We start from the raw sequence: 24,295 nt of genomic DNA on the forward strand, positions 1-24,295 counted from the left end.
AAAGATATGGTTCTCCATTTTATTACATGAATTGTCATTGTAATATTACAGTTAAAGCTAATGACCCGTTCTCTGGCATTTGAAAAGCCCGTTAACATAGTATTTTCCTGACAAAGCTCAAGTTTATAAATGAATTAAGTCTGTTTGTGTGGGTGTTGAAATGATCATGAAATTATTCTTCAGTGTTATAAAATAACCCCTTTCTGCCCCCAATTAAGACCAGCATGACCTAGAAAAAGAAACGAGTCATAATCATTTAATCAAAGTAAGATATGTAGGGCTTCGAGGGGAAAAATATCCTATAAGGAAAATTAGTTATCATAGCTAACATTTCTTTCTGAAATCAGAATTGTATATTGGGCTTGAAACAAGTTTTTTGCTTTTTGTCATTCCATGCCAATCAATCGCACATTACCACACCTTTGATAAATTCATACTGTAAGTATATTCATGGTCAATCTTTTTCTTGTCTTCCCATCAAGAAACTATCAAAGTATCAAAAACAATTCCTAGTGACATTTTTCTCTATATTCAGCTCTTTGTTTTGAAATTCCATTGAATTTGAGATGAATTCCAGTTACTGTGAAAGGGCTGTGTTGTGTGGGGAGCCTAGGACTCAATTTTAAATTGGCAATCTTTGCAAGAATCTCTTGGAATCAGTTTCAGTTAAAACAACTACTCCTTGGAATGCCAGCATTCCATGTCGGAGTGCCTGGTTCCGCTTTGGACTTCCTGCTAATGGACACCCTGGGAGGAAGCAGGTGATAACTCAAGTAGTTGGGTCCCTAAAACCCTCATGGGAAACCCGGATTGAGTTTGGGCTCTTGGCATTGGCCCAGCTCAGCCCCTGCTGTTGCAAGCATCTGAAGGGAGAACCAGTGAGTGGAAGATTTTTGCCCATTTATTTCTGTCTCTCTGCCATTAAAACCAAAATAAATGAGTAAAAAAAAAATTAGTGGAAAAAGTCAAATATCTTATTTAGTGGAATTTGATATCTACCTGCTGTTATTTTTTTCAAATAGTATCTAAAAAGCAGGACAGAGAGAGAAAGAGACCTTCCATCTGCTGGTTTACTTCCCAAATGCCCTGTAACAGCCAGGTCTGGGCCAAGACAAAGCCAGGAGCCAGGAACTCCACCCTTGGCTCCTACCTGTGTGGCAGGAACCCAGGTACTGGGACCATCATCTGGTGCCTCTTAGGAGCATTAGCAAGAGTCTGGGTGGGAAGCAGAGCTAGGAATAGATCCTAGGTACTCCCATCTGCCATGCAGGTGTTTCTAGAAGCATCTAGAAACACTTCTAACCCTCCATGTCACTATGCCTGCTCCTCTACTGTTAGATTTTTAAAAAGACTTTAACTCACTTGTATAACAATAAAATATAAATGTATATAAAATAATATACAGTGTGGATATATTATGCATTTACATATGAATATATACCATCTGAAATATTGAATAAAATGATGATACTTGGTTTCAGTAATTGCTCTTTGAGTTTCATTTCATTAGCTAATTCTACATTTCAAGATTCATGAAAAAGACCTTAGATAAAATGTTTTGTTCTTACAGAGTTTTCTAAATTTCTCCATGTTTAATGTCTCCTTGAAAGCATTCATATGACTCATTGAAATTTTATCATTGCTCAGCTGTTCCAGTATTGTACTTGGCAGAACCTATAGCTTAAAGATTTTCTCTAACGAAGAAGGGCTTTTTTATGCATGCCTTCTATTCACACAATGTCTCTTAATGTTTTTACACAAAATGAAGATAGGCTATATTCAGATTAGAATTTAATGGTATTTTTGTTAACGTTAGATGTTGTATTCAAGAAAGTGCTGAAACTGAACTCAGGACAATCAGGTTCAAATGCTGACTCACTATATATCAGCATTAGATGTTAGGTTATTTAATTTATGAAAAGTAATAATGCTGACATAATTCCAAGGACTTTTAGCAGGATCAGAGATATGTCAAATATAGATTTAGTTCTAAACACAAATGATCACAATAGGTAGCAGAAGCAATTATCTCAAAACAATATTGTTGATTCCTTCATTTGGTGTGTGAAAAATTACATAGAGGAAAGGCAACCAGAAGTGTGGTGGGCTCAAATATATCCTGCCAGGAAGAGTATGCAGTAAGTTTATTGTTTTTTTTAAAGATATTATTTATTTATTTGAGAGGTAGAGTTACAGACAGAGGGAGAGACAGAGAGAGAGGCCTTCCATGCATTGGTTCACTCCCCAAATGGCTGCAGTGGCTGGAGCTGAGTGGATCCAATGCCAAGAGTCAGGAGCTTCTTCTGGGTCTCCCATGTGGGTACAGAGGCCAAAGCACTTGGACCATCCTCCATTGCTTTTCCAGGACATAGCAGAGAGCTGGATCTGAAGAGAAGCAGCTGGGACATGAACCAGTGCCCATATGGGATGCCAGCACCACAGGCAGAAGCTTAACCCGCTGTGCCACAGTGCCAGCCACTGGGGTGGAATTATTAAAATTTACTTTTTTCTGCCCTTGGCTACTTTTCTACATTATATTCTATTTGAACAGTGATCAGTGTGTTTTTAAAATTTTCCTTATCACGATGGAATTGTTCAGTGTCCCAGCATTATATACAAATGTCCTTTCTTACCTTGATCACTTCATAAAAACAAGAGTAGGCATCGTAAGGCAGCAGTATATGAAGTCAGAGAGACATTAGTATATATTTCAGGACTTGGGTTCCTGAACTCCCTAAGACTGTCTTCATTGATAAGAATGGGAGGCCAGTGTATTCATTTTGTAACTTTAATGGTCAATATTCTAGGAACATAACAGGTTCTGTCATTTTCATGGCTTTGTACATGCTGTCCCTGCTGTCTGGAATCATCTTGCCAAATCTGTCCACCTGGAAAATCTCTCTTCCTCCCTTAAATTTAATCTCAAAAGCTATGATGTCCTCAGCTATGCTTTCTGTGACACAGCAGCCTGCATATCCCTCTGCTTATTCTCACACTGCATATAGAATGTGAACTCCAGCAAGGCAATTAAGTCATTGGCTCATCACCTTTTGTTTGCTTGTTCTTGTCCCAGGTAGACTCTGTACTTTCAGGGTAAAAGAGAGTGTGGGTAGGGTATTCTGCAAAATACTAAGTGAATGAATGAACATAGACAATATGTAAGATTAATATTTAATGCAAACAAAAAGAATTAGTTTATTTTTCATCTGTATCTCTATCAATAAATATAATTTAAATTTACACATTTTTATAATTATAAATGTTATAGTTTATAATCTTAAGTATTCATATAAGCAATATTTTTAAATTTATCTTATATAACGTGATTAATATTTGGAAGAAGAAAAAGATGACATATTTAATCGGCAGAAATTATTTAAAAAGTATTATATGACTTTCTTTTCATATGTACAGATTTTAACAAAAATTTGAGACACAAACTGTAAATCAGGAATTGCAAAGTGTGCAGGTCAGACCAATTTAAATGGAAGGATTTTGCCATGGAAGATTCCTGAAAAATTGAAAGAAGCTATAGAATTTCAGTATTGGTCACTATTTCCCTCAGTGACAGTAATGTATAGAATTTTAAGTAAATTCTTAATTGAATAATTATAGTGCTGCATCCACTCATCAGCTAAAATAGAGTATTACAAAAACCAGTGACAGTCACACATGAATTTTATTGAAAATGAGAAGCAAGTGAGAGACAAATGCAAGGCAAGGTAAGCGATCAGGACCGGCCACCGATCGGACCAACACTCTTTTATTAGAGTGCGGCCCCCAACAGCGGGTTACAGAGCTTTTTATAGTATTCTGTCCACTAGGGCTCACAATTTTGAACCGGACCCCTGGTATGCAGTGAAAAATAAAGAGGAAAACCAGAACATGGTTGTAAGATAACAGTTAACAACAGCAAACCCAATAACAGATCCAAGATATGGCTGTAAGATAACTGTGAAGGACACATTTTGGTCAAACCAGTTCCTGGGAATTTGGGCCCACATAGTTTCAAAAAATACACCCTTAGCCATTAGCAAGCAAAGCTAATATGTACAGAAGCAAGAGATCTGTAATTAGCTTTTAGCCACACTCACTCCATTTCGATTCTGATTCTACAATAGAAACATACATCATTATCTCTGTAAGATACTGGAAATAATAGGTATTCTAACCAAACACAACATCATGCAAAGCGGCTTCAAATATGTAAAGTATTTATTTATTTGAAAAGCAGATGACAGAGTGAGAGAGAGAGAAAAAAAACGTTCCATCCATTGATTCACTCTGAAATGGCTGCGGCAGCCGGGCCTGGGCCAGCCTGAAGTCAGGATCCTGGAGCCCCATTTCAGCGCCCCACGCGGGTGTCAGGGGCAGGTATTTGGGCTGTTTTCATGGGTGCGTTAGCAGGAACTGAATGAGAAGCAGAGCACCCAGGACTGGAACCAGCGCTCATATGGGATGGCAGCTTTGCAGGCAGTAGCTTAGCTTACTGTGCCACTATGCCAGTCCCCAGATGTAACTTTTTATTAGACAATCCAGCCATGTAAATCTTTAAAAATAATTTATTTCAAAATAATTTTAAAATTCATGGTTAAGCAACAGATCAAAACGCCGATATCTGAAAGATTTGGCAAAGAATCATACACTTTTTTGTTTAAGACTCTTTTTTTTTTTTTAAATCTAGTACCCCGTTTTATTCTATGGACTGAGAGGATGATAAAGTTTTTGATGTAATATTACTTTTCGCAGCAGCAAATGGCTCATGTCTTTTACTTTAATCTATGCTGGAAATTTATTTGCATGTTTAAGAGAAGAACTCATGTGTAACTGAAAATATAATAAAATTGAAATAAGCGGCCAGAAAATTTTAATAGTTATTTAAAGGCAGACACATTCCTACTTGTGCAAATTTTTTATATAATAAATATTGAATGTGATTTTTTTCTTCAGAATTAACTCTTTTTTAGGAATGGAATAAAATGATTCTGACACATGACATAGCTCAAGAGAGTAAGTGAGTGGATTTTCTATGTACCATGAAATTTCCAAACTTGATAATACATTTCACATGAGTTTGAAAATATCACTTGGCACACAGCCATAGAAGTTCATCATCTGTATTTAATAACATTTTCAGGAAAACTAATGAATACGGAATTATTATTATTGCTGTTACTTGGTAGATGGAATGTTGTCACAGAAAAATCTGATAATGCATCATGTTTAAGGTCAACCAATTTCAGTTTAAATTTAATGATCCTAGCTTCCTTGCCAGTTGATTCTACTGAAAAATAATATGTTGTTTATTTCAATAAAATAAAATATACATAAATGTGTTATATTGCTAGGGACAATTCACGTTGGCCTTTTTATAAGTCATCCTTAAAATCATCCATTTACGACTCATTCATGTCTGTGACCTGGCAAACGCACTAAGAGATTTGATTCCTATCTTTCTTTATTGAGTATAATGAAACTAGACTTTACAATGATCTTGAGTTAGACCATGTGATGTTCTGAGTAAGGTGATTGGGGAAGATCTGTGTGGTGTCTGGACAGAGCAGGGACAGCTCTGAACAGTTATCCAGTCTCTTTCAGCCCCTAATGCTGCCAACAGAGACTGGTGTCCAGATGGTTGAATCAGAAATCAAGGCAGCTTGGAGCACTGACTCATCATATGAAGAACAGCTGCCCTGAAGTTTTGTGGACACAAAACATACTTTATGTCAACGCAATATATATTTCACGATGAAGGGAATTTGGCCCCGGGGTTAAGACACCCACAGCCCATACAGGACAATCTGAATTACTCCTGGGTTTAAAGCTCCCAACTCCTGCTTCCTACTAATGCATACACTGGGAGACACCGGTGATAGCTCAAGTGGTTTGGTCCTGCTACCCACATAGGAAAACTGGATTGAGTTTCTGGCTCTTGGCTTCAGGTTGGCCAAGTCCCAGCTGTCCCAGGCATTTGGGGAGTGAACCAGCAGATGTGAGCTCAGTTTCTCTGTCTGCCTCACAAATAATTGTTTAAAAAGAGAAATATAAATTTTGCATGGATATTAATTATTACATTTTAATAGTGTTATTCTGAACCTTGAGCTTTGTATCCTGACCTGCACATCTGTATTTTTTCCTTGAAGGAAATAAGACGTTTGCAATAGACTACAATGAAAATGTGATCATAGAAGAAAATGAGCTCATATCAAATGTTATAAAACCAGCTCACATTTTATCTAACTTCCAGAATTACTGCACAAATTAAAGGACACCAGTGATCATAAGTATTCACATGGGAATATTATGAAACGTTGCCAGAACTGCTTTACCAACATAATCATTAATAACATTAGAAATACCATCAATATCAGCAGTATTTCTATCACTGCCTGTGTGTTGTAGAATGTCATTGTTTTTGCCCATTCATCTGTACCTTTTCTTTTCCCGTTTATAAAACACTGTGTTTGTTCTGAATCCAGTGGAGTCTAGGTCAGAGTGTGTGTGGGTGATGAATTGGAGCCTGACAACCCGGGACCTGCAGCAGCTTCTGATACAGCGTAAATTCCTAAGTAGCATGACTTTGGGAAATGACAAACAAAAAAGACAACACATAGCAATGAGAAAAGCAAGTAATAGCTTTTCAAGCCTAACTGATCATTAGGTGGGTAGTATTGTATGCAGTTTTGCCTTGTTTGTATGAGGTTTAGCATTTGAGTGCTGCAAATTTACAGTTGTTATGTGAATGGGAGACCACCAGGAACAAGGCAGTGCCACAGTATACAGAAAATGCTGAGGAAAACATAAGTCCTCTCCCCAAACTCAAACAGAGATAGTGTTTTTCACTGTATACATAACCAGGGGTATAGGACTGAAGCTTAAATGCTTAAAATATTATTTTAGCTTTATTTATTTCAAGACCATTTACAGCTTTCCAACAATAGTGAATTGGTTTCAAAATTTATTGTAAATTCACAAAATGATATCTTAAGGAGTTAAAAACATCTACACACAAGATATTTCATACAGAAGATTCAAAGGTATGGAAAATTCATAGAATATATTGCTAGACAAATAAGTAACAAAATACTATACCTAATATAATTCTTATTTTGTGAAAGGTAATTATATATTGGGATTATTTTTGCTCAAAGGAAGTAACTTCAAGTTTTATTATAATATTATAGACAATAAAAATGAGACATGCCAAACTTCTTTGTGAACACATTCTGCCAAATCCTTTACTGTCTTTATAATTTCATCTGATGTGACAGATGCAAGAAACCACTATTGTTGCCACATGAAAAAATAAGAATAAGTTACTATGATACAGTAATGCATAGAAATGTTACTTATAATTTCAGGTATCCCTGGAGAAGATTACATTATCTTCAGAGAATACCTCCCAAATATTAGTCAAAATTAAAATACAATTTTTGAAAAAACAAAGTATGCCAAAATTATGAACAGATGGTTTCTTTGATTTTAATCAAGCTTGATTCGATTAAAATTTTACTTGTGGATGCATGTATTTTTAAGTAAATATGACATAGCCACTTTTAGGAAAAGGAAGAAACTAATATTTTCTCATTGAGTTCAACAGTAAACTATTCAGAAAATGGTCAAAAAAGGAAAAGTCATCATTTTTGTGTTTATAGAGATAAAAGTTAGCATAGTCAGTGGTTTTATATGAATTATTCACTGGACTTTATAGTTCTATCTAGAATGCAATCAAGTTTGTCATGGTGAACATATTTTTATTTTTCCTTGAGGAGTTCAAAAAAAATCTGTAGCTGATTTTGAAGCATATTTCAACCAGGAGAAAGCACTATTTTTTCCTTCTTTCTAATTCAAGAAAGTGAGGGAAAGTTTTTGGAATTTAAAAATACCCAATATTCAATTCTTCCCACAATCCTCTCATTGCGTAACGTTTGAATGGGAGACCAAGATCTTCACTAGTTAAATATGAATTGGGTTAAATAAGAACACAAAGTTGAAAGCTTTGTATAGTATATATTTTCATGTTCTAAACAAGAATATGATAAATCTTGTTAAGTCTCTGGAAAAACACAAGCACAGCACAACAAAGCATTTAATTCATTTTAGAATAAGTATAACATTTCTGGGGCTCAAATGAGCTAATAATGTATCCCTTCATTATTTCCCATTATCTATTTCCTGTATACCATTCCTGAGTAAATATAAACAGGAAGAAAAACCTGTCAAAGAAGGTAGCATTTGAATGATGCTATGGAATGGGTTATTCCTAGGCTATCTGCGCACACTACCTCTATCCTCCAATGGTGACGCATACTTTTAGCACACATTTTCAGCTCGTGGGCCTGAATAATACATTCTGTAGTTTTAAAACGAGTTTCTGTGGGACTGCTGTTATTTTAATATGGCATATTGAATACACAAGCAGCATCAAACCTTTGTAACTAAGCCTACTACATTACTCGATCTAAATATCTGTTACACAGAGCACTGTAATCTTTTTAGATTTTGCTGCCCAGAAAATATTAGATTAAATGTAGGTAACAGACTAAAAGTATGTTACTATAAAAATTAAAATGGAAAAAATAAATGGAAATAACAACCTAGGCATTTTGAGGACGAAATCTAGAATTGGCTCGGGTAACTGCCACACACATTCAACTAGTCGGAGCTTACCTATAATGCCATACAACAAAGCTGGCAATGTTGTTTTAAGCAAGTAAACTTGCACCTAGCCACGTCTCTATAGAAAAAAGAATAACAATGAGTAGTCTTCCATATTGTTGTAGACTGTGTATTTCACTCATCCTTTTGTGTGAACAAAGCTATTTGTCCAAAACTTTTAAAGCATAGAGTCTGCCATGTTATAATGAGAATTTCTTGAGTGCTGGAATTCTGTGTGTCTGAATATTCTGCCCTACAACAGTGACTAGCGACATGAAAGTAAGTAAAGTAGTAAATGCTGGTTGAATCAATGGCTTTTCCAACTTTAGAACATTTAAGTGCTCAGCAGATGCATTTTCCTCCAACATAAGCAAGAATTAAGTAAATAGAGGCATGAATGTTAAAAGGGGGAAAATTTAACTTCCAATTTGGCATAGGAAAAATATCATCCAAATGCATAGCCAATAAGAGACAGCCATTAAATCTAAGAAACAGAAAATAAAAAAAGAACCCCAGTAGAGTTCAAAAGCACGTGATATTTTCATTAGTAGATTAATTAATATTCTCAAAACAGCCAAATTATGAATCATGCCTAGTTGAAAGCATGAAAAGTTTTGAGGAAAGGAAAATGTTCTTCATGTATCTAGTTTTATCTGTCACATAGTATTTTCACACGATCATCTTTTGCTTTACGACTACAGTTCGGCTGGTTTCTGCATTGGTTTCCAGTCGTACTGCACTGAGCTATTTTCATTGCAGCATGCTGCTGTTCTCAGTCTGAACTGGAAATGATTTCAGGGCCCACCTGATGACACTGATTCCATCTAGTCTTTTTTATATTCTAAGATAAGCACACATTACTTTTGCTTGACACTCTTGTATTGATCCTAAGAATTCTGTGCAATGCTCACCTTTTCTGTCTAGCCTCAGGAGTCTGTCAGGATGACACAACCATTAAAATGTAGGTTTGATGGTAGGACAAAGAGGCATTTTTAAATTGTTTACTTCAGGAGTCATTGTACTCTGATTTCAACCAGAAATACTAGAATGTTTCAGGATATGGGAAGACAACACTAGAATATTTCAGGATATGGAAACATAGCTCAAGAATAAAATTCTTGGTTAGCTTTGTTTATTCCACACGATTTTTTGAGATTAACTTTAAGTGGTCTGTATTTTGTGATCACATGAGACTGATGTGGGAATAGACTCATAGTTTTTCTTTACAATACATTCCTCCCCTGTGTGCCACCTTCTTGCCTTTCCTTGCCTCAGTGAGTCTTAGAAATCAGCACATGGGTTTTGACTGCCTGAAAAAATCAGAGGTATCCTGGAGCAGATCCATGTGAAGCACCCAACAGCCAAGAGAAAAAAACAAGTTCCAAATACTCTTTGGTAATCAATTAACAATGCTTCATAAAATGCCCAAAGAGTGAGAATTAGGCCATCCCTTTCTTATGTATTCAGGAGTTCAGAAATATTTGGGGGAACAAATATTGGCTTAGCTATTACACCTCTTGGGATGTCCACATCTCATGTTGCCATGCCTGAATTCAAGTCCCAACTCTGCTTCTGAGCCACTTCCTCCTAATTTAGACCCTGGGAGGCATCAGGTGATGTGTCAGGTGGTTGGTCCCCACCACCCATCCAGGAGATCTTGATTGAGTTCTGGGCTCTTGGCTTCGACCTGTCCCAACCCCAGATGTTGTGGGCATTTGCAGACTGAGCTGGTAGATGGAATATCTTTATCCGTTTCTGTCTGTGTTTTAAATGAAATGAAAATGAAAATATTTTAAAAATAAATATTTTGGGATTCTGGCTTCCTCTCACATGGTACATTTATAGATTACTGACAAATGCTATAGTTCTGTAACTTTCATGGGCACTGTATATAAAACATTGGATCATTCATCACCCCTTTTGTAGTTTTAATCTTCTTTATATTAATGGTACATTCCAGAAATTTTCTTGAAGCACATAGGGAAGAAACACTGAAAGATTATATTCTGCTAAACACTGTTTTAACAAGTATATGCTTTCAAAAAATGATGATCATTAAAGCATGGTTTTGTTCTCACCAGCTTCAGTTCTTTGTTTAGTGTAGTTACTTTAGTGAGGCCAGTCTGACTAATTTAACACATCACTGGGCCATCGTCACTTGCCTTTATTTAAAAAGATTTTTTTTTTTATTTATTTGAAAGGTAGGGTGTTGGGATAGGGGTTTGGCATGGATTTTCCATCAACTTTAAATGGCCTCCATCTAGGTCTCCCACCTGAGCAGCAGGGACCCAAGTTCTTAAGCCATCCTCCGTTGCCTTCCCAGGTGCATTAGTGGGGCGCTGGATTCAAAGCCCAGCAGCTGGAACTAAACCAATGCTCTGATAAAGGATGCCATTATAGCTAGTGGCAGCTTAATGCACTGAACCACAATGCTAGACCGCATTACTTTCTTTAGTTTTCTTCAGGGCGCTTATGAGTGTCTAGCATACTATATATGAATACATTATTTGTTAGCGCTTTCATCATCTGTTTCACCCACTGAAACATTAGCTCCTTGAGGACAGGGACATTTGGGATGGACATTTGGCACAGTGTTTAAGATGCTGCTTGGGATGCCCACATTCCTTTTGGAGTAACTGTGTTCAAGATGAACTGAACTCACAGTAGCAGATTTCTGCTTTGTGCACCATGGGAGGCAGCAGGTGATTGGTGTATCAAGTCCTTGGGTCCCTGCTACCTATGTGGCAAACCCAGAGCGAGTGTCAAGATTCTGGCTTCAGCTTAGCCCAGCCCAAACTGCAGGCATTTGGTAGTGAACCATGAATGGAAGATCTTTCCCTGTCTCTTTGCCTTTCAAATCAATGCAAATAGACAAATATTTTTTAAGAAACTGCTACTTTAATCTTTTTAAATTACTAATGACTTTCCAATAGCTAAACAGTTGTCTGCCACAGAGTAGACTCTCAATGAGTATTTTTTATGAATCTTTGTTATGAGTGTTTGTCATGAATCAATATATATGTAGCATCTACTTAAAATGTCATGTTGTGAGATTTTTCAACTGTCAAAATATTTTGATATAAATGAAAGTTTAACTCTATTTTGCCTATTAAAGATGACTGCTTAGAAAAATAGCCCAAAATGGTGAATATTGAATTTTTTTTCCTAGACAATAACTTAATGAAGAGTATTTACATTTTTAATCAGTTTTGCATTTGAGTGACTATCTTTTTGATTATATGTCATCTCATAGACCAAATAGGGGATTTTACAGTCAATATCTGAGCACATGATGTTCCTTATAGCTACATCCCTGTGTCTTCTCATTATGTAAGCTATTAAGAAAACAGCATGAAATCCAAACTGTATATTATAAATTGATTAGAAAAATGATTTTCCAAAATGTCCTTTTGTGAATGAGAGAAGAAGGCTGGACTAAATGGTTGTCTCTTAACAATTGAGGATACACTTTTTAGGAAAGGAGTGAAACTCCTTTTGTTTGGGTCTTTAAATTATTTTTTAAAAAACTTATTTGATAGAGAAACAAAAAGAGAGGAAGACACATAGGGAGAGAGGGAAGAAACGAGAGGAGACCCCTCACTTGCTCGTTCATTCTTCAAATGTCTGCAATGGCTGGGGCTAGGGCCAGATTTAGGAACTGGGAATTCACTCCAGATATTCCAGGTGTGTGGCAAGACCTAATTACTTGAGCCATCATTGCTGCCCCCTGGGGTCTGCATTCGCAGAAAGCCAGAGTCAGGAGCCAGAACTGGCTTTGGAACTCAGGAACTCTGGGTCACAAGAATTTCAACCTCCATCTTAACAATGTTAGATTCTTACTCTTGAAACTTTTTTGTTTCAATCTTATGATGGACAAATAAATTGGGACTTAATTAGTCCCCTATTGCTTCATGGTAGAAGACTTATGATAATAGATGAATATTTTTGAAAATATCACTATCAATGATAACGATTTAACTCTATCTCCAGGTCATTATTCTAAATATAAGTCATCCACATTTATATTATTAAAAATACATAAAGTTATCAGGCTAAAATTCTGATATACTTGTAACTGGCTCTTGCTCTGTTTAGTCATAGAAATAGATTGTCTTAAATATTCTATTGAATGTGTTCAGGTTTATGTATTTTTGTGAGAAAATGAGATTTTAAAGCATATTGTAACTATTTTAAATTATTGGTGATATGATAGAATTTATGATGATGCTATACCAGATTATATTATAGATACTAACTTCTCTTTCCAGGAAAGTATTTTTAATATAAATCAAGAAAATCTAAGTTTTAAATTCAATTGTATAGACTCTTCTATAACCAGTGAAATCTAACCTTCCTTGCAACTGAGAGGTTAGTAAGAGACATTTTGGCCCAACAGTGTCTACCATAATCTATGGTGCTCTCCCCGGAGCAAGCACGGGATCTTGCACACAGTAGATCCCCAGTAATTATGTGCTGATCGAATGAATACGTTTCTTTTCAGGAACCCAGAGGCCTTATGCTTCTGACTTGGGCTGGGGTAGGAAAGAAGTATAGAGGGAACCTGATTGTGCTCTCAGGGTGGGAAAAGGAGAAGCAGAGTCCCACATCAAAGAGCTTGGAAATAAAGACACTTGGAAAACCTTCAATCCGTGGGAACAGTCTAAGGGCTGTGAACGTTCAGCTACGGAGAGTGTCTACCTGAGCCAGGGTCAAGTATTCAAGCCACTCATATGGGCTTCCAAGGGTATGTTTTCATGGATATTTGCATTCTCTACAACACTTATCTTTGGAATGAATGATATCTTTATTGATGATCTCAAAGAAATTAATATAGTTTTCTTGTGGTTTATTAAGAGTATATAACATTTGTACTTTGTAATTTTGTGATATTTATATGATAGTACAACATAATGTCATTCTCTCTCTATCTCCCACACACACACACATACACACACACACACACACACACACATATATACCAGTTGCTAGATTTCATTTCTCCAATTTATCGTTTGTAAGTATAAATGTCTTGGTGATGATGTTATACTTTAATTGTGTAGTATTATTAAGAAAAGAATACCAGATAATACATAAATAATGTATTTTCCTTAAAGAGAAGTCAAATAACTTTAATCCACAAACAAGATTTTATATTGTCCAGTAGCACAAAGTGATGAAAGAATGATCTTTATATAGTACCTGCTTGCTAAACTCAAAAGGCCCATCATTTAGCAATAATACATTTCAAGTTGATGAAAATTATATTCTATTCTGTATATTTAATTCTATATATTTACACCATGATCTGTTGACATACATATATGAGAGTACTTCAAAAAGTGTGTGGAAAAATTGTATTTAAACGTAAGTTTATATTGGTGCCCCAAATTTTGAACTCCATGCAGTTTTTTCATAATAGGCATTTTCCATGTTTTTTTAAAAGTGTCCTCATATGCTATCTAATCCTCACAGTAGTACTATGAATGAGTGTGATTATTTTCCCACTTTGAGAAAAAATGAACTGGGCCCTGCAGAACACAGTTAATTGTGCCAAGACCATGAAGTTCTTGTAAGGTGAAACAAACTACATGCAATTTAATTTAATCTCAAAGCTATTTAGTTACCTTCAAAAGTTAGATTATTTTAATGTTTAGTTTTCCCAGGTAGACAAATACTAACACTGTTGTAAAGGAAATAATTGAAATGGTTAGATTTTTTTTAAATCATTTTGTTCATTAATAAATGCTTTTGTTCATGATGTCTTTATTTGTTCCATAGTTATGCACCCTATCTATCACTTGTCATTCCTGGAAATTCATGTTTAGAATTGTGCAGGTTATAAGGGATAGATGTTTATCCCTATGCATCCAAATGCCTGATGTCATATTCTATCAAAAACTCAATCATGACAGCAGAGATTGATAACAGAAAGGAAAATCTTTGAGAGCTTGCTCTCCTCAGAATAAAATCCTCAGTCTTCAAAGCCAGGTCTCCTGTAAATTTCTAGATTCATTATTTGAATGTTCTGAGTAACTTTGGAATTAGGTTTACTATCTTGTCCTTGAGACCATTTTATGTGAAAAGGTGCATATGACAGTAAATTCCGTTAATGATTTCAAAAGTTTTTCCTTACTGAAGTGAGCCGTCTGCTTATTTTTGCCATTTTGCTAATAAGCAGTTAATTGCTAGGGACACAGCTGTTTTTTTATTTTTAATATGAGTAGTGTATTTAGGATCCTGAATCTGCCAAATACCAATATCATAGAACATTTTATTAAAGTCTAAACTATTTTACCTGCCAGACTTCTCTGTGCAATATAGAGGTAGGATTATATAATTAAGACAAATACTATTTATCATATAAACTAATATGTATTTATTATCAAGGTATATTTTTCTATGAACATTGTAATGGAATACTTGATGCAGTATGAAAAATGAAAGTATTAATAGAATTTGGGGGACTCAATTTCTGTTCTTTTGTTTTCTAAATAGTCTAAAGTATCCAGGTACTTTGAATTACTGAGTGACCTTGGAAAACTGAATAATTTCTGTGAATCTCTACATTTAAATGATTGGGAATAATTATATGTAACTTTCAGACTTGTTATAACTTAATCAGGTACTGATTTGTATTACCTAGCACGTTACAAGCTCAGAGATCTCAATAAGTATTAGTTCCTTCTAAGTCTCACTGAAAAATATCCAAAACCTAAATTATGTGTATCAGATGCCTTGAAAAGAGAATTTCTTAGCATTATCTTGAAATTAATTGACTTTTTTTAAAAGATTTATTTATTTATTTGAAAGTCAGAGTTGCACAGGGAGAGAAGGAGAGGCGGAGAGAGAGGTCTTCCATCTACTGGTTCACTCTCCAATTGGCTACAATGGCCGGAGCTGTGCCAATTTGAAGCCAGGAGCCAGGAGCTTCTTCTGGGTCTCCCACGTGGCTTTCCCGGGCCATAGCAGAGAGCTGGATCGGATTGGAAGTGGAACAGCCAGACATGAACCGGCGCCCCTACGGGATGTTGGCACTGCAGGTGGCAGCTTCACCAGCTATGCCACAGCATCAGCCCCCAACTTTTTATTTACTTTGGAAAGGAAATACATATGAATTGTTAAAAGTTTTATGTGAGGTTCACAATATTGTGTATATTTCTTTATTATCACATACCAATATATCCTTGGTAAACTATGGTTTATTTAAGCACCATCCATCCTATGCTGCCTGATTTTGAAGATTTAAGAATTGAAATTCTAGGCTGATCACTTTATCTCAGTATTTAGGGTACTCACAAACTGTTGTGTAAGGATTTGCTCAGTTGCTCACTAAAACACCCCCAGATAATGCCATCAAGCAACATGGGAGAAAAGGCCTATTTCTTTTTTTATGTTTTTTTTTTTTTTTTTTTTTTTTTTTTTTTTTTTTTAATTTTTGACAGGCAGAGTGGACAGTGAGAGAGAGAGAGACAGAGAGAAAGGTCTTCCTTTGCCGTTGGTTCACCCTCCAATGGCCGCCGCTGCAGCCGGCGCACCGCGCTGATCCGATGGCAGGAGCCAGGAGCCAGGTGCTTTTCCTGGTCTCCCATGGGGTGCAGGGCCCAAGCACCTGGGCCATCCTCCACTGCACTCCCTGGCCATAGCAGAGAGCTGGCCTGGAAGAGGGGCAACCGGGACAGAATCCGGCGCCCCGACCGGGACTAGAACCCGGTGTGCCGGCGCCGCAAGGTGGAGGATTAGCCTATTGAGCCACGGCGCCGGCTCGAAAAGGCCTATTTCTAACATTTAAAAACTTACTCTGAGAAAATTGCTTGCGATTTTATTGTGCCTATCAATTCAGAGATAGGGCAAGCATTGTGACTTAGCCCATTAAACCCCTAGATGGTATGTCCGGAACCTATATTGGAGAGTCAGCTCCAATCCCAACTTTTCCAATTCTGATTAAGCTTCCTGCTAAAGTACCTTCTGGGAGGCAGGAGAGGATGCCCCCCATGCTTGAATCCATACCACGCAAGTTGAAGATCTGGATGGAATTCCAGGCTTCTGGCTTCAGCCTGGCCCAGCCCAGGCTGTTGCAGGCATTTGGGGAGTGAACCATCAGATAGAACCCCTCTCTCTGTGTCTCTCCCTCATTCTTTCTCTCCCTCTCTGTCACTTTGCCTTTCAAATAAGTAAGTGCTTGAAAAAAATACAGACAAGATTCTTTATTCAACCTAGTCTTCAATATGGCACAATTTATGGAAGGAAAATAATTGTTTTTACACTTACTACCAAAAAATGTGTGGTTTTGTAAGAGAAAAAAGTATGATCAATTGCAATAGGTAGATAATTTATTGTCTTTTTCAGGATGTAATAGTTTTTAGTATATGCTGTATTGAATTTATGTAGGGAAAACTAATCAGAAGTGGAAGGGACTTATAATATAAAATTTCCACTGTCAACATCCAAATAACTTTTCATATGTTTTGAGATTACTAATATTATTTTTGATGTCTTTGACTTAGAAAAAATGGTCTTTTAAATTTTTCTGAAAGTGATGCATTCTTCTCTGGCTATTTGTCAGGAACTTGCTGCTCTGTGCCATTCAAATTAATGACATCAATTTAGATGTTCTGTCACTGAAATTCTCTTACTTATGATAACTCCTTAAGCCAGTAAATGCTGAGTATTTAGCAATGCAGAAATTTATTCTGGAAAATTTCTAGTTTTTACCTATCTGTGGAGGTAAGATTACTTCTGTAAAAATGTGACTTGGTTTTGTGTCTTTTAAAAGTCTTCAATATATGGTAAACTCTAAAAGAGTACCCTTTTTTAAGTTAGAATCATGCATAGTACATATATTTGGAGCAGTTTTCAATAAGTATTGTAATATTTAATTTCATACTCAATATAACTCAATGTAAGTAAATGCTAACTATATAAGTGGTTCCAGTTCTTTGACTTTCTATTTCATTTTCAAGGTAGAAACATTAACATTGGCTTGGATATTGGAGTGATTTTTTTCCAATGACATAGAAATTATAGTTTTTCTTCTTTACTACAGTCATGAAATTTTTGTACTGTATGTAAGTAAACTGCTTATTTTATGTGGGGCTACCTTTTATGTTTACTTAAAACTTCCAGCAGAGCTAATCCCAGGGGTTCAGCCTTATATTGGGGTAAATAGATTACATAAATTCAATAGCTGAACTTTCAAATAAAGTCAGATTAATAGAGAAGTTTAGGGTTTGATATGGCCACATGCTGGCAATTATTTGCTTAATTTGATCCATGCAGACAGCCAAGTTGGTCAATGTCAAACCTAATATTCACTCTTTGACCTAAATGTATGTCCTATATTGGCCAAATTAAACATAAGATCAAATGGTTTTCTTCCTAATCATTGAGGACGTTATGTAGGACTGTAGAGCTTCACAGAATCAAAGGCTATGCCTTAGCTAATAGTTCCAGATTTACATAGTCAGATCTGGGTAGCGTATTTTATGTTGAATCCTTGACACACTCTTGACTGATACTAGGGCAACACCAAATGATTTACTCTAATGGATTGAGTATAATATTGTTTTAACGTTACAAATAAAACTTTATTCTATGATTTCTTTTGCAGTAGAGAATTGAATTTGAATTTTTTATTGAGCTTGTATTTTTAACAGGATGATTATTTATGAATTCCTAATAATATCAGAAAACAGGGAGATTTACTACCAACTCGGTGAAAGTATAACTTTTCAGTATTCTTGAGATTGTTAACTTTAGTGTGTGTGATTGTACATGCACGCACATGTGTGTGAATAAGTGTATCCTAATATAGCAGAAATGATGTCTATATAAACCATTTTTTACAGGGAGACACTATGACAAAAAGCAACAATGCTTCAAGTTAATGACTTATGTGCCACAGAATCTCAGAACTGCATTATACAACAGACCAGACACCAGTGGGCTTTGTTGTTGTTGTTTTATTGAATGAGTTGAATCTTTTTTAACTTTTATTTAATAAATATAAATTTCCAAAGTACAGCTTTTGGATTACAGTGGCTTTTTCCTCCCCATAACTTCCCTCCCACCCACAACCCTCCCATCTCCCGCTCCCTCTCCAATTCCATTCACATCAAGATTCATTTTCATTTATCTTCATTATCTTTATATACAGAAGATCAATTTAGTATATATTAAGTAAAGATTTTAACAGTTTGCACCCACACAGAAATACAGAGTGTAAGTACTGTTTTAGTACTAGTACTGAGAACTAGCATTACTTCACATTGTACAACACATTAAGGACAGAGATCCTACATGGGGAGTAAGTGCACAGTGACTCCTGTTGTTGATTTAACAATTGACACTCTTGTTTATGGCGTCAGTAGTCACCCTAGGCTCTTGTCATGAGTTGCCAAGGCTATGAGGCCTTTTGAGTTTGCCAACTCCTATCTTATTTAGACAAGGTCATAGTCAAAGTGGAAGCTCTCTCCTTCCTTCAGAGAAAGGTACCTCCTTATTTGAGTTGAATCTTGCTACATGACTTTACTGTGTATTTTATCAGTAGTTATCCTGTCCCTCTAGGCTTTGGAAATTCAGGCTATTCACATTTAATTATTTTCAATTTTCATTAAATCAATCTTCCGAGTAGTTTCTGCTTTGATTATCTGATTTTCTTTCTTAATCTTCATTTTCCTAGGAATCAAGGTCCAGTAGCTATAAACAAATTGCATTCTTTGGAGAATAAATGATGGATTATATTATCCATGACGAGGATGAAAAAAGCTGTATATTTAACAAAACGAGTGCCCATTTAAAAGCCAACATTAGCAAAATTTAAGTTCACCTTAAAGTCTTCCCATTGCACTCATTCATCAAAATGGAAAATGTCATTTCCATAAATGCCAAATATACCCAGGAATATTACTGTAATCCTTGATGACTACATATGACAGGTCTTCAAAAAGTTCATGGAAAATATATATTATGAAAAAAACTGAGAGATTTCAAAAAATTTTTGAACCAAATTGAATTTCTTTTTTTCCCATTTTTATGAGCATTTTTCCATACCCTCATATTTTCAACAAATTATCCACTTACCTGATATTTGCTGCTTGTTTTACTTATTCTAATTATATATTTTAGGTGTTCTAACTATAGCTATAGAATAAAGAATAAAAGTTAAAAATCCTAAATTTTCTCTTTTCCCTTCTTCCTCCATTAATTTCCATAATATTTTGGAAAAACATAGGCTTTTTTTCTTGGCACTAGTTGTCAGAATTCAAGTTCTATGAAGCCTTTAAAAGCATCTTGGTCACTAGTAATATTGACACATATTAGGTCCTTTTTTATTGTTTTATTTATTTTTTAAGGTGAACAAATTTCATGTATCTCATATATACAGATTTAGGAGCATAGTAATGTTTCCTACCATACCCTCCTTCCTGTCCATGCAGTAGATTATAGAATGATTAAAATTAAAGAAATAATTAATATACTGGTATGATTGTATTTTTATCAATATAAATTAAGAGCCCCTTATCCAAAATGCTTAGGATGAGACATGTTTTCTGATTTTTCAATATTTGCAAATATTTTCTATTTCACTATCTTTTTTTTCAAGATCTATTTTATTTATTTGAAAGGTAGAGTTAGAGAGAAATAGAAAGATTGGTCTCCCATCCACTGGTTCACTCCCCAAATAACTGCAATGGCTGGGGCTTGGCTAGACCAAAGGCAGGAGCCAAGAGATTCTCCTGGATCTCCCATGTGGGTTCAAGGGCCCATGTACTTGAGCTTTCCTCTACTCCTTTTCTCAGACACATAAGCAGGGATCTGGAGAGGGAGTGGAGCAGCCAGGACTTGAACTTGCACCTCCACCTCCACCTCCACCTCCACCTCCACCTCTCTGTAACTCCACCTTTCAAATAAATAAGTAAATCTCAAAAAAAAGTGTTCTGCATATTTTGAACCAAACATAGGATTTATAGGGGAGAAAAAATGATTATTTTATCCTTCATTTTCTTCTCTTTTATTTAATTACCTGATATAGTTTAGGAAAAACATGTAATAAAATGACCTGATTTCTCAGGACTTTTTACGTCATAGAAATCTTGATTTTAATACTTCTATAGATCCTTGCAATATAATGCCTACTTAAACTCACGTTAAACTGATTTTATTTGCTAACATGTGAATTATATCGCACATTAATTTTTAAAGTAGTATAATATTTTGTGAAGATTATGTTTTTAATTTTCTAACATTTTTGTTTACATTTTTTTCAAGGAGCATTAGAAGGGATAGACATGAACACTGTTTTTGGACATGGTATCTTAAGATCTGTTTATGCTTTTTTGCTTTGTGGCTACTGGCTAGTGTTGTTTTTATTTTTTTGGTTTTATTTAAGGTACGTAAGTTTCATGTGTTTCATATATGATACTTTCCACCCTACCCGCCTGCCCTGCCCACACTCCCACCCTTACTCCTCTTCCTTCTTATATTCCCATTCTTAATTTTTACAAAGATCTATTTTTCACTTTACTTTACTTTATACTCATAAGATCACCCCTGCACAACAGATAGTATGAAGAAAAACAAAGCAAAACACTGTTCCTCAACAATAAAGACAAGGGCTGTAAGCAGTCATCAAATCTCAAAATGTGGAATTTTCTCCTATACATAGCATTGTCAATGTTCTATTAGATATCACAGATCAGGGAAAATGTATAGTATCTGTTTTTTTGAAACTGGCTTGTTTCACTAAGTATTTTGGTTCCCAGTAGCAGCCATTTTGTTGCAAAAAACAAGATTTCACTTTTCTCTTTACTACTGAAGTATTCCATAGTATGTGTGTTTGTGTGCATATATATAATCATATATATCTGTGTATATGTGTATATATATTTATATATCATATCTATATATATCATAATTATGTATATATCATAATTTCTTTATCCAGTCATCTGTTGATGGACATCTGGGTTGATTCCTTATCTTAGCTAATGTGAATTGAGCTGCAGTGACCAAGGGGATACAGATAATATTTGCAAACTATGAAGCTGATGAAATATTAATATCCAGGATCTATAAAGAATTCAAGAAACTCAACAACAATAAAATGAATAATCCATTTAAGAAATGGGCAAAGAACTGAACAGGCATTTTTTCAAATAGCTGATACATGAAAAATGCTCACTATCTGTAGCCATCAGGGAAAACCAAATCAAAACTCAGTGAGGTTTCACCTCACCCCAGTTGAAATGGCTCTCATACAGAATCAACAAACAATAAGGATGGCAAGGATGTGGGGAAAAAATGTACCCTTATCCCCTATTGGTAGGAATGTAAACTACTACAGCCATTGTGGAAGACAGTATAGACATAACTTAGAAAGCTGAAAATAGATATACCATATGACCCAGCAATCCCAAACCTGGAAATTTCCCAAACAAAATGATGAAAGAGTCATATGTACCCCATGTTGTCTACTTTCAAATGTCTTTCACTATGCATGTATGTTAGTCACGTATTTGCCATTCCTTTTGTTTATGCTATTTTGTAACCAACTTTTCACTTTTACTAACATATAATTGACATTTTCTTCAGATGACTAAACATTCTTATTTATCATGGTGGCAGTATATTTCAAGTATCTTACTTTCCTATGTTTTTCAAAATATTACTGTTATAAGCTCAGAGCTAAGTAATTAAGTAAAATTTTTTATAGAAAAATTTCTAAAAATTGAATAGCTGCTTAAAAGTGCTTGCACAATCTTACAATATATGTAATGCTATTTTACTTTCCAAATATGTTTCAGATAATTATGTCTGAACCAGCTGGTTATAAAGTTGGATATTTTCTGAGTACACTGCTGTACTTGGAGACTTCAATTTATAAATGCATATTAATACATAATGATATATACAGACATATAGTTTAGTATATATGTATATATAGTATATAGTATATATACATGAAGCATATATGCACATACTGTATATACATGTATCCCATATGGGTACATGTTCGTGTCCCAGCTTCTCCTCTTCTGATCCAGCTCTCTGTCTATGGCCTGAGAAAGCAGTGGAAGGTGTCCCAAGTGCTTAGGTCCCTGCACCCGTGTGGGAGACCTAGAAGAAGCTCCTGGCTTCAGATCCATGCAGCTCTAGCCATTGTGGCCATTTGGGGAGTGAACCAGCAGACAGAAGACATTTCTCTCTGTCTCCCCCTCTCTCTATAGCTCTCTCTCTCTCTCAAAATAATTAATAAAATCTTAAAGTTTTTAAAAAATTGTACACTCTGTTATGGGCACTTAGCTCTTCCCTACTTTTCATCATCAGATCCTCTCAGTAGATTATAACACAAAATAGTTACAGGCCATTGATATGTCTGAAAGCCTTGTAGTTTTGCAGATTCTGTTTGTATTTATGTCAAGTCTTTAGGTAGAGGTGCAGGGTAGTATGGCAAATATTACAAGGTTTTGGGGCCAGTACTGTGACATAGTAGGTAAGTTCACCATCCATGACACTGGCATCCCATATGAACACTGGTTCCAGTCATGACTGCTCCATTTCTGATCCAGCTCCCTGCTAATGCACCTGGAAAAGCAGCAGAGGAAGGTCCAAATGCTGGCGATACTGCACCCAAGTAGGAGACCTGGGATACCTGGGATAAGCTCCTGGCTCCTGGCTTCAGCCTGGCCCAGCCATGGCTGTTGTAGCCATTTGGGGAATGAATCATGAATGGAAGAACTCTATGTCTCTCTCTCTCTCTCTCCCTCTGTTACTCTGCCTTTCAAATAACTAAAATAAATCTTAAACCCCTTGTAATATTTTTTTTTTAATGTCCAAGACTGGTAACTTGACGTCTTGGCTCTGCAGTGACAAGTTGTGACTTGGGTGTAATCGTCTGACCTCTCTGAACTGCAGTTTCTCCACTGGTGAAAAGAAAGGGGGTAACAACATGTGCAACTGTTGAGGTGGTTTTTTTTTTTTTTTTTTTTTTTTTTTTTTTTGACAGGCAGAGTGGACAGTGAGAGAGAGAGACAGAGAGAAAGGTCTTCCTTTTTGCCATTGGTTCACCCTCCAATGGCCGCCGCGGCCGGTGCACCGCGCTGATCCGATGGCAGGAGCCAGGAGCTTTTTTCCTGGTCTCCCATGGGGTGCAGGGCCCAAGCACTTGGGCCATCCTCCACTGCACTCCCTGGCCACAGCAGAGAGCTGGCCTGGAAGAGGGGCAACTGGGACAGAATCCAGCGCCCCGGCGGGGACTAGAACCTGGTGTGCCGGCGCCGCTAGGCGGAGGATTAGCCTAGTGAGCCGCGGCACCGGCCCACTGTTGAGGTTTTAAGAAAGAACTTTTCAGATCACCCCTGGTAGTGTGGCTGGTCAACAGAAGGCACTCAGTAGGTGACGGAATTAATGACATCACTGTTACTGCCACTACAGTCAAGGAATGACAGACCTAAGTCCATCCCAGTTCTCTCCCCAGTATGAGGCCTTTACTCATCCCTCCCGTTCACCTTCTTCTGAGCTCTTTGCTTGTACTTTTTCTGACACTCATCTTACTTTAATTTTAATCGTAATGTATATGACTTTGTCTCATGGGCTTACTGGATATGAGTTTTATTTTTCTGATATTTTCTTTGCTGTT

General features: G+C 36.1%; 1 protein-coding gene across 6 annotated transcripts in view; it reads left to right on the forward strand.

The window, feature by feature from the left end:
- The window catches only part of KCND2 (potassium voltage-gated channel subfamily D member 2), a 524,650-nt gene that overhangs the window by 117,911 nt on the left and 382,444 nt on the right, over nt 1–24,295 (forward strand). The window contains exon 2 of one of the 6 annotated variants that reach the window (XM_089327907.1): nt 18,504–18,628. Coding sequence (XP_089184033.1) covers nt 18,504–18,516 — 13 coding nt within the window. The 3' untranslated portion in view covers nt 18,517–18,628. 6 annotated transcript variants of the gene reach the window in all.

Source organism: Oryctolagus cuniculus, chromosome 3 (genome assembly GCF_051225735.1).
Source record: "Oryctolagus cuniculus isolate XC-2025 breed Fujian yellow rabbit chromosome 3, ASM5122573v1, whole genome shotgun sequence".
Lineage (NCBI taxonomy): Eukaryota > Metazoa > Chordata > Mammalia > Lagomorpha > Leporidae > Oryctolagus > Oryctolagus cuniculus.